This window comes from Echiichthys vipera (genome assembly GCF_963691815.1).
Source record: "Echiichthys vipera genome assembly, chromosome: 13".
NCBI classification, from domain to species: Eukaryota; Metazoa; Chordata; class Actinopteri; order Perciformes; family Trachinidae; genus Echiichthys; species Echiichthys vipera.
Window position 1 is genome coordinate 1700663 of NC_139838.1, and position 13898 is coordinate 1714560.

Sequence of the window (13898 nt, forward strand, 5' to 3'; positions counted from 1 at the left end):
TGAAATACATAGGGATGCAGTGTTTGTTGAAGATCAAAGATCTGTTTTAGTCGTTTTGCATCTTTTGTGGTCATTTTACATCAGCTTTTAATCGTTTTGCATGTTTTGTGGTGGTTTTACATCTTTTGTAGTTGTTTTGCATCTGTTTTAAGTCACTTGGCATCTTTTTGTGGTGGTTTTGCATCTGTTATAGTCATTTTACTATATCAGATGCCGCCTATATTGAATCTTCGCAATAAAATTTGAGGGAAAAAAAGGACAGTACATCCTATGCTACATACTCCCGCGGTAGGTGGCGGTATGCACCTTCAGTTTGTGTTGCAACCCACCACAAAGAAAACAAAAAAAACAAGTAGAAGAAGCACATCCTCTCACGTCACGGATCAGGAAGAGCAGTTTCTTGACGTAACGTCAGTGTTCACTTCAAACTGCCAAATAAGCAAGTATTATCATTCCATGTTTTTTCTTATGTAGTAAACCCTGTACTTTTGTTCACTATATGATTTTGCTCCTAAGTCTTTACTGGTGAAGGACACGCTTAGTTGTATAAAATAGACCGCTAATCCTAAACAACTGAAAGCTGCAAAGTTAGCACCAGTTAGCTGCAAAGCTAACGTTAACTGCCGAGCATAATGATGGAGTGAAAGCTTCCAATGACTTAGGGCAAATAAACAGAGGAAGACCGATAGACAGTTTAGCTTACTGGCTTAATTAGCAGGTTACACATGTGTATAAAACCATGTAAACAGTATGTTCCCATTGTGATCTCTTGTCTTAACGTTACATTCTTTCATTTCGGTCAGCTTGACGAATCGACATTAGCAAGCTAATAGTTGTTATTCAGACCAAGCTAATCTCCCCCGTCAATAATAACAATGAAATGCTCATTTTCCCCGGAACTTTAAGCGGACTATGACACGTAGCAAGAGTGAGTAAATTGTCGGCCATAACGTAAAAAACTAGACTAACCGAACTAACTGAAGAGCACTCCGCTCCCCAGTGCCACTTGCAGTAGTCTGACATCAGCTGTACCCATGCTCTACCATTGTCTTAGTTATTCAGATTTAATAGTAAATATGGCAGTTAAGGGGAGACACCCCAGGCAAAATAACGATTTGATAAATAAATAACTTTTGGGCTGTTCCTCAACATTTCTCTTTTCACACTAGCAGGAAGAAAACATCCAAAATGCTCATTTAGGTGTTTTCATTTCTACAATCCATACCTTTCAAAGGTTTTCTTAAAACTAGTTCCGCTTCACAAAGAGACCAAACTTTCCAGTTTAATTCCTATCTATATTCTGATGGTTTTTACAGAGGGCTGTGTAGGGATGGGAATTGATAAGAGATTATCAATTCCAATGCCACCGTAGATTCTGCTTATCGGTGCGATTCCTTATCAATTAACATATCAGTTCCAGATCAGTGTGTTAAGTTCCTGGTGTGCAGGGGAGAGATAGCTGATGTCTTAACACGTGGACTGTCCTGTCCTATTTGTCTAAGCCAGGTATCTTAATGGCAGTCTTGTATAAAATATTTGAAAGCAATATTTGAGTATCTTACCAGAAAATGACTTTGGTAGAAGTTAAAGTTACTTCTTGCTTGATTTACGCCTTCAGTTTCTCAACAGTCCGAGGTCTCCATTTTCTTTTAAGGCTGTTGCCAGTATTTTCTCATTTATGAGTGATAAATAGAGATATTTCAATTCTCAAATGTAAGTAAAATTAGCTCTTATTTCATAAGATAATGCAGAATTTGCATATTTATACAACAATTTCAGAACTTACTAAAAATATTTTTCTTAATTAAAAGCTGCTGTCATGGTCACGCATTTACAATTCTACTCTGCTCTCTGTATCGTGCACGGCGGAGTTCCGCCCCGATGGGCACACACAGACACATTTACACGCACATAGGTGCGCTCACTCCCAACAGCAGACAGAGAGTGAGTCAGAAAAGTTATTTGTGATGTAAATGTATTAATTGTACGCAAGTGCCCCCTATACTTGAGTTGAGTTTGAAAATGGTACTGCAGCACGGGAGAGGGTGACACTCAGCTTCTAGAGTCCAATAAGAGCGCACTCACACTGTCCTTCCGCACAGCGCCCCGGGCTTTAGGGTACTTGTCCCCCCCTCCCTCTCCCCCCGCTGGCCAGCCCGTTTGTACTCACACTGCCTGGGCCTCGCGCAAATGCTTCTTGCTTGTCCATACGTCATCCCGCCGTAACACGTCACACGCATTGATGACGTAATCGCGATGCGTTGCTTTGTTTACAAATCTTTCCATAGACCGCAGAGTTTTTGTGCGTCTTGTCCAACTGTTTTTGAATATTTTCATCCGACCAAATCTGCAGTAAACACTCCACCTCCACATCACACCAACGTGAACCTTTCGCCGCCATTGTTGTTGTTGTTAAATGTTCGTGCATGGTCCGTCTTTTCTTTTCTTTTTTTCTAGGTCCAAACAGGCGCACATAAATGACGTGAGAGCCGCCGTAGGCGTCGTGCTCGTGCTCATACACGTGCGCACGCTCGTGCTTGTACATGTGCAAATGCGCTCTACAAAAGCCCACCTCTCTCAAACGGGCTGTGGATGGCCGCAGCTAGGCGCGGAGCGGTTGTACTCACACTGGTCAAACGCACTAGGCTATACCCGCAAAACCTGTTTTGGCCCCGGTGCAGAAGGACAGTGTGAGTGCGCCCTAAATCGTTATTAGCTGATAGCAGCTACTTGGACAGTAAGCCGGCAATTTTGCTGCCTTCTTGCCGTCCTGGAATGCGTATTTAGACAGACCTGACTTAGCCCCCCAATGTGCCGACTCAGACCCTACAAGTATTGGCGGCTTGAGTTCCATGTAGAGTTTTTTTTTTTTTTTTTTTAACTTCAACCTATTTAAAACTTCTTGTTGTTTTTATCGTTTTGAAAATGACACTAATGTTACAGGGCTAATCGCTTTCCACGCATATGATGTGTGTCAAGAAAGAGCTGTGTTGTATCAAAGTGCTCTTTGTGAAGAGAATGTCACTCACTGCTTTTCCTCTCTGTCCATTTGACGTTAATGAGAAACACAGTGGTATCTGGCGGAGGTGAATTATGCATTTGCCGAAATACAGGAGATGCTAAAAGAAATATGGTGAATCTATCACCAAAGCAATTTCAGTCAAAAGCAACTGGACTTGGTTATTTGTCTAGTAAGACGTTTCAACTCTCATCCAAGAGGCTTCATCAGTTCATGTACGCATCTGACCAGGCTGGGACTGGTCCAACTAACTGGTGTGGAGATCCAGGTATTTAACCTCTCGCAAGGCCGATGATATCACTGAAACCCTTTGTGCTCCGTCGTTAGAGTGGCAGTTGTTGGTGGGAAGTAGGTTTGGACTTTGTTAGTGCTCTATTGAGTCTTAACGACAGTCGGACAGTTAGTCACAGGAGGCCATTTGTGAACAGTTGTTCTTTGAGGTTAGATAGTTGGATCTCCTGGGAAGGGATGAAAGGGCAGCAATTTAAATTTGAGATAAGTGGTGTCTCGGACCTCCTCCTCTGTTTAGCGATGGTTTCTCTACTTTTGCATAGATGGCTTCTTTTCCTCCTCTTTCAAACCATCTGCCCTTTCTGTTAAGGATTTGGACATTGTTGTCATCATAGGAGTGGGCTTTCTCCTTGAGGTGTAAGTGGACAGCAGAGTCCAGGCCTGAGGAGTTAGCTCTCCTGTGTTGGGCCATGCGTTTATGCAGTGGTTGTTTTGTTTCTCCAATGTAGAAATCTTTGCATTCCTCGTTGAATTGGACAGCATAAACCAGATTGCTTTTGTGGGTGTGTGGTTTTCTGTCCTTGGGATGTACTAGTCTCTGTCTGACTGTGTTACTGGGTTTGAAATACATAGGGATTAGGGGTGGAATGGTTTATTAAAAAAGTCTGTCCCATTCGGTACACTTGTCATGGTTGGGGACACGTGTTTACCATTCAGTTTATGAGGTGCAACGTAGCGCAAGCCTTCATGACAGCTGCCCTCTTTCTTCAAGATGGCGCCGTGCTAGTGGCAGCCTATCGTAGCAGCTCCCGGTACTTTGTACTTTTTACTAGGTTTTTGTTGTGTTTTTAGCGTATTTTTTTTATTTATTATCTGTACCCCGCGCTGTGGATACACACTGTCCACACATCAAGATGTTTATCATACGGTTTGGATATCTCTTAGTTAGCTTTTTTGTGCTTTGGTCTCTCCTGGTGACTGGAAGCCGTGCCTGCCCTACAGCCGGCATTGTTTACAGTCGCGACCAGCTGATCGCCCTGGGGCCCCAATCCCCCTTCGTCGGGGAGAGACCCACAGTACCGAAGGAGCTAAGGAGGAGACGGCAAGGCTGCAGAGCAGGAGCTAAACGGAGGAGGAAGTTTAAACCCTGCATCCCTGCAGTTATTACTGGAAACGTAAGGTCCCTGGCAAATAAGATGGACGAACTGGAAGCGCTCGTCAGGACGCAGCAGGAATACAGAGAGTCCAGTATCATGTGTTTCACGGAAACGTGGCTACACGACCAGAGACCGGACTCAAACGCCACCATCCCTGGCTTCCATACGGTCCGAGCCGACAGAGACACCACCGCGAGCGGCAAGAAGAAAGGAGGAGGACCCGCCGTGCTCATCAACAACAGGTGGTGTCACTGTGGAAATTAACCAGGATTTTTCCTTTCTTTGTAAGTGTTTTTTTTCCTGTTTATAATGTAAGTCCTTGATTAACATAAGAATCAAGCTGTAAATGAGTGCTGGGGATTGTAGATAGGAGTCACAGGGGTTTGCAAATGGTGACAAACGGGGGGTCGTAAACACTGATAACACCCACTGGGGTCATAAATATGGGGTAGTGTGTTTTGATTGCTTTGATGTGCCTTGTGTCTGTAAGGATCTTTTGATGTCATGGTTTTAAATGTTGAAGTGACTTGAGGAGAGGCAGAGATTATTGAGACCCAGCTGTCGGTCTGACCTCTCTCCTGTCTGCAGCAGTATTTAGTAAAGATATGATTTGAGAAACACTGAGGACTCCAGAGAATTTCTTTCACATTTGGCGACGAGGATGGGATTGGACGTTCTGCTGATCAGGCCTGAGTCCTGACTGAAGGTTAAACCGGTAAGGAAAAATTCCGCTCCACCAAAGGAGGACAGGATTCCGCCTGATGTCAGGAACGGGTGCTGGACAGCAGACGCTCCATCCATTTTAAACGTGAGTACAGTGTTTTTTAAATCATATCTCGTGTGTAATTTTGAAGACAAGCTTCATTTACTTGTGGGGTTTTTGAAGCTCAAAAGAATGTGTGTGTAAAACCTAGGCGACAGTTCGAGAACCTGTGTGTGGTCTGCTGTCAAGATATTCAGTAATTCCTGTGAGTTTGAATATAAGGTCCGACGAGTCTATTTGTAGAGGTCGGATCGTCTTTATATGTCCTTTGTGGTTTCGAAGACTAGTTTCATTTTCTGTGTGATTTTGAGGCTCTGAGAAGGCGAGTTAACCTAGGTGACAGTTCGAGACAATGTGGTCTGCTGTCTGATATTCTATAAATCCTATAGGGTTGAATATCGAGGTCCAATGTGTCCCGTTTGGAGATTGGACCGTCTTCATATTTTCTGTGTAATTTTATTTTGTAGAGCTAGTTTCATTAAAAAAAATATATGCGCTTTAAGGTATACAAGTGATGTCTTAAAATAGACATAAATGAATAGAATGTGTTGTGAGAAGTGTTTTGGGAAAATAACAAACAAAAAAACATAAGCATTTAGGGAGAAAATGAATGATTTCTGAATCAATTATTTAAAGGAGTAGACATTTTTAAAATGCAAATATAATTTGCATGAGTGTAGGGATTCCCAACTGCAATAAAATGGGCGTATGAATGTGGTAAGAAAAATAAACTTTGTGGTAATTCACTTCAGTGTCTAAATATCCAGTTTGGATATTAAAGGGTGCGTTGCTCGTAACGAATGTGTTGTATAAACCACCTGGCTGAAAGGTTATCCGAAGTTAGTGGATGTGTGATAAGATCTAACCATCTTTGTATGGGAAGATCAGCGTGTGTGAAATAGTCTGAGTGATTGATAAGCCCATTGAAAGTGAAAAGCACATCCGTTTAAGTGAATCAATAGACAACATGGGTAACAAAACTGGGAAATTCAAGTCAGTATCTGATCCTCTTACGGGTCCTTCTAAATTAATGGCAGAGAAATGGGGTAAAAGTGTTGTTGAAAATGTTCCACTGTGGCACCATTTGACTGAAGAAGTTTTTCCTATAATAGGCACATTGAGCACTCCCGGGCACATCTCCGTGAAAGACCGGTTTTGCAGCCCGGACATCGAGCTCATTGCCATCGGACTGCGTCCTTATTATCTGCCACGGGAGTTTACCAGTGCCATCGCCATTACTGTTTACATTCCGCCGTCTGGAAATGCCGACGCAGCGTGTGGCGTCATCAGCGCTGCGACCGCGGCATTACAGACGAAACACCCCGGAGCATTCGTCATCATCACAGGTGACTTTAACCACGTCTCTCTCTTATCCACTCTTCCAACGTTTCATCAGTTTGTCAAATGCACAACAAGGGAAAATAAAACCATAGATCTGCTGTATGCAAACGTTAAAGAGGCATACAGCTCCACTGCCCTCCCTCCCCTGGGAAGGTCAGACCACAACCTCGTCCTGCTCTCCCCATCATACACGCCTGTGGTTCAGCAGCAACCAGTGACAGTAAGAACTGTGAGGAAATGGTCTCCTGAGGCCATGGAGTCACTGCAGGGTGCTCTAGAAGCCACTGACTGGGATGCACTGTACAAACCACACGGTGAGGACATTGATGGCATTACTGATTGCGTCTCTGATTACATTGGGTTCTGCATTGACAACACCATCCCCAGTAAAGAGGTCCGCTGTTACCCAAACAACAAACCATGGGTTACCAGCGACCTGAAGGCCCTACTCAACGAGAAAAAGAGGGCCTTCAGGTCAGGGGACCGTGCAGAGCTTAAGCGTGTTCAGAGATAACTCAAACACATCATCAAGGAGAGTAAGGAAAACTACAGGAGAAAACTGGAATCCAAACTGGAGAACAATAACACCAGGGATGTATGGAGGGGGATGAGTGAGATCACCGGCTTCCAGAGGAGAGGAGAAGGAACAGCAGAGGGAAATGAACAACGTCCGAACGAGTTTAACCTATTTTTCAACAGGTTTGACCCCAGCTCCCCCAACAGCCCACCTGCTGCTCCTCCGAGCAACTACCTCTTCTCACAACCCCCCCACAGCTCTACACCAGCCCCACAACCCCACCCCAACCCCCGCAGCAGACACCAGGTTCCACCACCCCCTACCCCACCCCCCACCTCCCTGCTGGCCCCCACCACAGTCTGTCTCGCACCCCCCACCCCCATGACCCTCGCACATCCCCCACTGCTACCTACAAACTTCTGCAGCAGTCACCACTCTGCACTACCAGCCACCCCCCAGTCCGGTCTCAACATCACAGCCAGCCAGGTGAGGAGAGAACTGGAGAAGCTCAGCCAGAGAAAGGCCGCCGGACCGGACTGCATCAGCCCTCGCATGCTGAAGGCCTGTGCCAGCCAGCTCTGCGGAGTTCTCCAGCACCTCTTTAACCTGAGCCTCCACCTTCAGAGAGTGCCAGTGCTCTGGAAAACATCCTGCCTTGTTCCAGTGCCCAAAAAAGGACATCCTGTGTCACTGGATGACTACAGGCCGATTGCACTGACCTCCCACATTATGAAGGTCATGGAGAGGCTGGTTCTTGCACACCTCAGACCCCTAGTTTGCCCATCACAGGACCCCCTACAATTTGCATATCAGCCCCATGTTAGGGTTGATGATGCACTCATCTACCTGCTGAAGGAAGCCTACTCCTCCCTGGATAGACCCAACACTGCTGTCCGCGTCATGTTCTTTGACTTGTCCAGCGCCTTTAACACAATCCAGCCCAAGCTGCTGAAGGCCAAACTGGAGAACATGCAGGTGGCTTCTCCTCTCGTCACATGGGTAAATGACTATCTGACGGGCAGGCCGCAGTATGTGAGATTAAGAAACTGTGTGTCTGACCGCCTGATCAGTAACATCGGCGCCCCCCAGGGAACTGTGCTGTCGCCCTTCCTCTTCACCACCTACACCGCAGATTTTAAGTACCGCACTGAGTCGTGTCATCTGCAGAAATTCTCTGATGACACGGCCATTGTGGGGCGTGTAGAGGGTGGAAGGGAGGATGAGTACAGGGACCTGGTCGGCAATTTTGTCAAGTGGTGTGAGGAGAACCACCTGCAGCTGAACGTGGCAAAGATGAAAGAGATGGTGGTGGACTTTAGGAGGAACAAGCCCCAGCCCTCTCCAGTCTGCATTGGTGGGGCAGACATAAACATTGTGGACTCCTACAAGTACCTGGGTGTGGTGCTGGACAACAAACTGGAGTGGACCACAAACACACAGGCAGTCTACAAGAAGGGCCTGAGCCGGCTTTACTTCCTGAGGAGGCTCAGGTCCTTCAATGTCTGCAACCGGATGCTTCAGATGTTTTATCAGTCTGTTGTCGCGAGCACCATCTTCTTCGCTGTGGTGTCCTGGGGTGCGGGCATCAAAGCAAAAGACGCGAACAAACTGAATAAACTCATAAAGAAGGCAGGGTCTGTTGTTGGCTCTAAGCTTGTCCCCCTGGAGGTGGTTGTTGAGCACAGGATGCTGGCAAAACTGCTGGTGATCATGGACCATGTCTCTCATCCCCTCCATAAAACCCTGGACAAGCTTCAGAGCAGCTTCAGCAGCAGACTCATTCAACCCCGCTGCCTTAAAGAACGGCTACGGCCTACCTGCTGCCGTCAGACTCTACAACGCTGCACAACAACGCTGAGCGACGCTCAGGGAATAAACTTACACTACTCAAAGTGATCACTGACACGCACCTTATCTCACTTGCACATTAAAATCCACATTGCACATTTTAATATAGTGTTTTATCTGCGATACTGTACTTCTATTTTATTCTATTTTATTGTTGTTCATATTTTGTATTTTATATTTTATCTTATTTTTAGTACTTCTGATTGCTCTGTACCGCTGCTACGATGACCTAATTTCCCCTCGGGGATAAATAAAGTTATCTATCTATCTATCTATCTTATCCATCTCAGCGCTACCGTCTCAGCGTGTCAAATCCCGGCGCGCTGGGAGACTTGCTCCACGCGCTCCCTGTAGGCGCACGGCCACAACGGTACTCACGCCCCCTCACGCCTCTTGAACTTTGAGGCCTATGACTAATATTTACATTGATAAAATAAAGACATTACATGTACTCCTATGTCACTACATTGTTTTACAATATGTGATGCTCATATTTTTCCGGCCCATCATTTTGGATAATTTTCGTCAACCGGCCCCAATTCCAAATGAATTGAATAGTCCTGATGTAGCCTATTTCAGTCAGTTCAGTGATTGCTGTTTGTGTGTATTTTAGTGAAAGAAAACCTATTCTCTTCATTTTTTAAAAAGATTTGATAATGTATAAGTGTTTATATTCTTACCTATAAGGCAAACAATTGTTTACCTTTTTGCCAAAAAAATATATAAACACGTAAATGCAGCAATGTCTCTCCTACTGTTTCAAAATCTCACTTCACTTTAATTTAAGTGTTACAGTTATCCCTAAACAAGCTGCCTCGATATATTTCAGTTTTTGCATGACATGTTCTTAAGCATATCTGATTAAAAAATAATCTAATTAATGGGCTATAGATCTGATACATGGTATTTTCCGAATCTAAAAGAAATAGAAAAAAAACAACCGAACCGAAAACCATGACCCCAAAACCTTGATATGAACCGAACAGTGGATTTTGTGAACAGTTCCACCCCTAACAGGGATGCAGTTTCTCTGATACCCCAGCCACATACGGGATGACTATGTTGTTTCTCTTGCTTTCTTTTTCAACCACTTTGGTTTTCTTTCTGGAAGCAGCTGCCGTTTTCACAAAGGTCCAGCTGGTGTAACCTCAAGTCGTGACTCTCAAGTGCTTGTGGTCTTCCCCTTGGGCCTTTGAGCTGGTGGGTACGTTATCAGCTCTGTGTTGCAGGGTTCTGATAACTCCAAGTTTGTGTTCCAGGGATGTGGTGGGAGTCAAACAGTATATATTGATCAGTGTGAGTGGGCTTTCCGTATACCCCAATGTGGAGGCTCCTGTCATTCTCCATATTGATGTCAAAGTCTTAGAAAGGCAAACTGTTGTCCTTGACTTCTTCTCTGGTGAACTTGATGTTTCTGTCCACTGATTTTATATGTTCGGTAAAAGTTTGCACCTCTTTGGATTTGATTTTAACCCATGTGTCTTCCACATATCTGAACCGGTGCTACTCCTTTGAAGGATCTCAAAGCCTTGTATTCTACCTCCTCTTTGAATATATTTGCCTTAAAATCTCCAATTTACAATGCTGCCCTTTCATCCCTTCCCAGGAGATTCAACAATCTAACCTAAAAGAACAACTGTTCACAAATGGCCTCCTGTTACTCCAACGACTTGTCGTTAAGACTCAATAGAGCAACTTCCCACCAATGACTGTCACTCCAACGACGGCCGTTGGCACTTTGAAGCACAAAGGGTTCCAGTGACATCATCGGCCTCGTGATAGGTTAAATACCTGGATCTCCACACCAGATAGTTGAACCAGTCCCAGCCTGGTTAGATGCATACATGAACTGATGAAGCCTCTTGGATGAGAGGTGTAACGTCTTCCTAGACAAATAACCACGTCCAGTTGCTTTCAACTGATATTGCTTTGGGGATAACGGTGACCTGGACAAATGAGAACATTCACAGGCTTATGGCGAATCTAATTTTTTGGTCGGGAAGGTTTGGTTTATTTGAACAGAGTTCTGCTGATACAGACAGTGGCTCAGAGCGGACTGTGCAGCCATCGAGCGATTCATGACTTATTTTCAAGTTCTTTGGTGACCCAATCCATCTAGTTAGTGCTAGCTAACACACACTGCACACACACACACACTGCCCTGTTGTCACACATTGACGCAATTTATGGTTTTAATTAAAACACTGTCATTCCTAAAGTACCAAAACTAAATAAAATGAGGTACTGTGATATTTTACTTTGTTATTGGTATACCTTGCAACACTACATCTAACCTGTTAAACACTTTTTCTCTCTAACTGTCTGCAGCCAAAGCTCAACAACTAAGGAACTAGCACCGCTCTGGCAGACATGTCATACGGCAAAGCAGAGAGCTACCGCCCTCTCCCACGGGACTTCAGCACCGTCATACAGACATGTAGCTCCAACATCCAGAAGATCACACAGAACAGTAAGTGCTCCTCTTACCGCCATTCATCCTGCAGCTGGCCAAAGACCGCCAATCACAGAACCGACCAAACCCCCATAACTGAAGTAATGAACTTGTAGAGCACTTCTCCTAGCATCACATGTACCCAGTAAGGTAAATCACAGACACACACACACACACACACACACACACACAGTAATGTAAAAAACGCACACACGCACACACACAAATTGTGTTTTGTTTACTGTTATTTGTTATTTGTGCTTTGGTCTTCATGTGCTAAAACCTCACGAGTACTTTGCCTCCTCCTGCCTCTATCCATAATTTTGACGTGACAAATTATGGATAGAGAAGGGCACAAGCCTTAGCTATCCCTCCAGGCTCATGACTCTTTAGACTGAGAAGTGCTCCTCTTTGTGCTACAATGTAAGACTGGCCGTCTGTGGGCGCTCATTCACTTACCAAAGGCTCATTCCAACCAACTCACCAACGACCAGGGGCGTAGCCACCATTTCAGAAGTGAGGGGGACAGATTTTTCAGGAGTAAGCCAACTTCTATTGACTGATTTATCATTCTCACATTCAATTGCACCTCTCCTTAGCCACAGTACGGCAAGTAAAATGATCAAAATCCAAAGTTTGCCAAACTCTGGTTGATATGACACAGAATGACTCTCAGGCATCTTCAGGGTAGATTAGGGCTGCCACCAAATAGTCGACCAAAAAATCATTAGCAGACCGAAATTTCATTAGTCCAGTGGTCGCAGGAAAAAACAAACAAACATTTGAAGCCGTGTCTTGTCAAAATTAAGTGAAGATCTATGTTACTGGCGGCTGCCCTAAAAGGCTGGAGGGCTTTTAATTCGAAGGGCCAGATATAGGAAGTTATGACACTCACTCACTGTTTGTTTTTTCTAACATGGCAGGCAGGTCCCTTTTTACATCGTGGTTAGACAGTTAATAATTAATAGCCAATCGTGACGTGACATGACATTAAAAAACGTCTAAAATATGGGATCACTTTGAAAAGAACAAGGATGAACCCAAGAAGGTCACATGCAAACTTTGCGAGGAAAACTTTGTCTATCACTCGTTGATTAGTCGACTAATCGCTCTACATGACAACTACTGGTTAACCAAGAAAATTCTTGGTCCAGGGCGACCCTAGGGTAAACAGCCACATAATTGAGGACATGAAAAATGAAGGTAAAAGTTCAGTAAAACATTGTTCTATTAGCAGTTATGTTAAGTCAATAACACACACAATTGCATGAATGTGACAAGGTAACTGGGTAATAAGCCACATAATTTAATGGCATGAAAACAAAAAGTGACATAAGGTGTATTGGAAATTTACAGTATATAACAGAAGTGAGTACACCCTTGTGCAGTATCACTTGAATGTCAAATGATTCAAAACAGAATCACCTTACAGTATTTGCATTATTTTAAGCTGACAAGCAGATTATTTCCTCTTATGAACAATCAAAAACAAAAACTTTAGAAATACTATATTGAAAATAGAGGCCTCAAAGTAGAAACACAATGCAACAAAAGCGAATACACCTGTGATTACTGACACACAAGTTAGAAAACCTGTGATCACTGAAACAAAATTGAATACACCTGGGATTTCCAATTAGACCAATTGTATGAACATGGTTATAAAATGACCTGTGAACACCAAAACTTTCTTAGTTTTGGACCTATAGGCTGTGTCCTTCTGCATGTCTGCATCATGGCTCCACATGGAAAAGAATTGCCAGAGGAATTGAAACACCTGAATGTGCAACTTCACACAGATGGAAAAGGATACAGGAAGATCGGAGACCAACTAAAAATGAGTGAAAACACAGTTGCAGCAGTAATCAGGAGGTATAGAATGAGCCATTGCACCACTAATCAGAGTGGCTGTCCTCCTAAAATGACGCCACGGACAGTTTGCTACGGGCAGACGTGCTTCAGACTTGGCACAGGGGTTATCAAAGGTACCGTATTTTCCGCACTATAAGGCGCACCTAAAAACCTTCAAATTTCTCAAAAGCCGACAGTGCGCCTTATAATCTGGTGCGCCTTATATATGGACCAATATTGAGCCACAACAGGTCTCGCAACTACGGTAAGCAGCCGCCCCCTCTATTTCCCCCCGTAGAAGAAGTAATGCGCGGGGCATCTTGAGATATATATGACTGCGCGAAGCATGCCGTTTCATTTCCATTTGTGTGTTTGTGTAAAGACCCCAAAAGGGCTCCTATTAAGAGACACGCTTACAACGCAGAGTTTAAACTCAAGGCGATTAGTCACGCAGTAGAACACGGGAATAGAGCAGCAGCAAGAGAGTTTAACATTAACAAATCAATGGTGCAGGAGTGGAGGAAGCAACAAGATGACCTCCCCTAACTGTTTTGTTGACATTCCCTTTAGCGCAGCTCCATATAATGGATGCATAACGTAACCCCAGCCTCGACTGTAGCGTCTATTCTATGCACCTTTATATATGAAAAAAGTTTCAAAATAAGCCATTCATTGAAGGTGCGCCTTATAATGTGGTGCGCCTTATAGTGTGGAAAATA

At 44.2% G+C, this 13898-nt stretch overlaps 1 protein-coding gene across 4 annotated transcripts in view; it reads left to right on the top strand.

Annotated features, from left to right (window-relative positions):
- The first annotated feature begins 354 nt into the window (after positions 1–354).
- Positions 355–13898, top strand: part of LOC310955572 (syntaxin-12-like) — a 29912-nt gene continuing 16368 nt past the window's right edge. For 2 of the 4 annotated variants that reach the window (XM_083925480.1, XM_083925483.1), the window contains exons 1-2: positions 355–439; positions 11205–11346. In XM_083925480.1, the coding sequence (XP_083781606.1) occupies positions 11247–11346 (100 nt within the window). In that variant the 5' untranslated portion in view covers positions 355–439; positions 11205–11246. Of the gene's footprint in view, positions 444–4398; positions 4692–6282; positions 6517–11204; positions 11347–13898 lie in introns of those variants that run through there. The other 2 variants (XM_083925481.1, XM_083925482.1) reach the window with 2 other exon arrangements.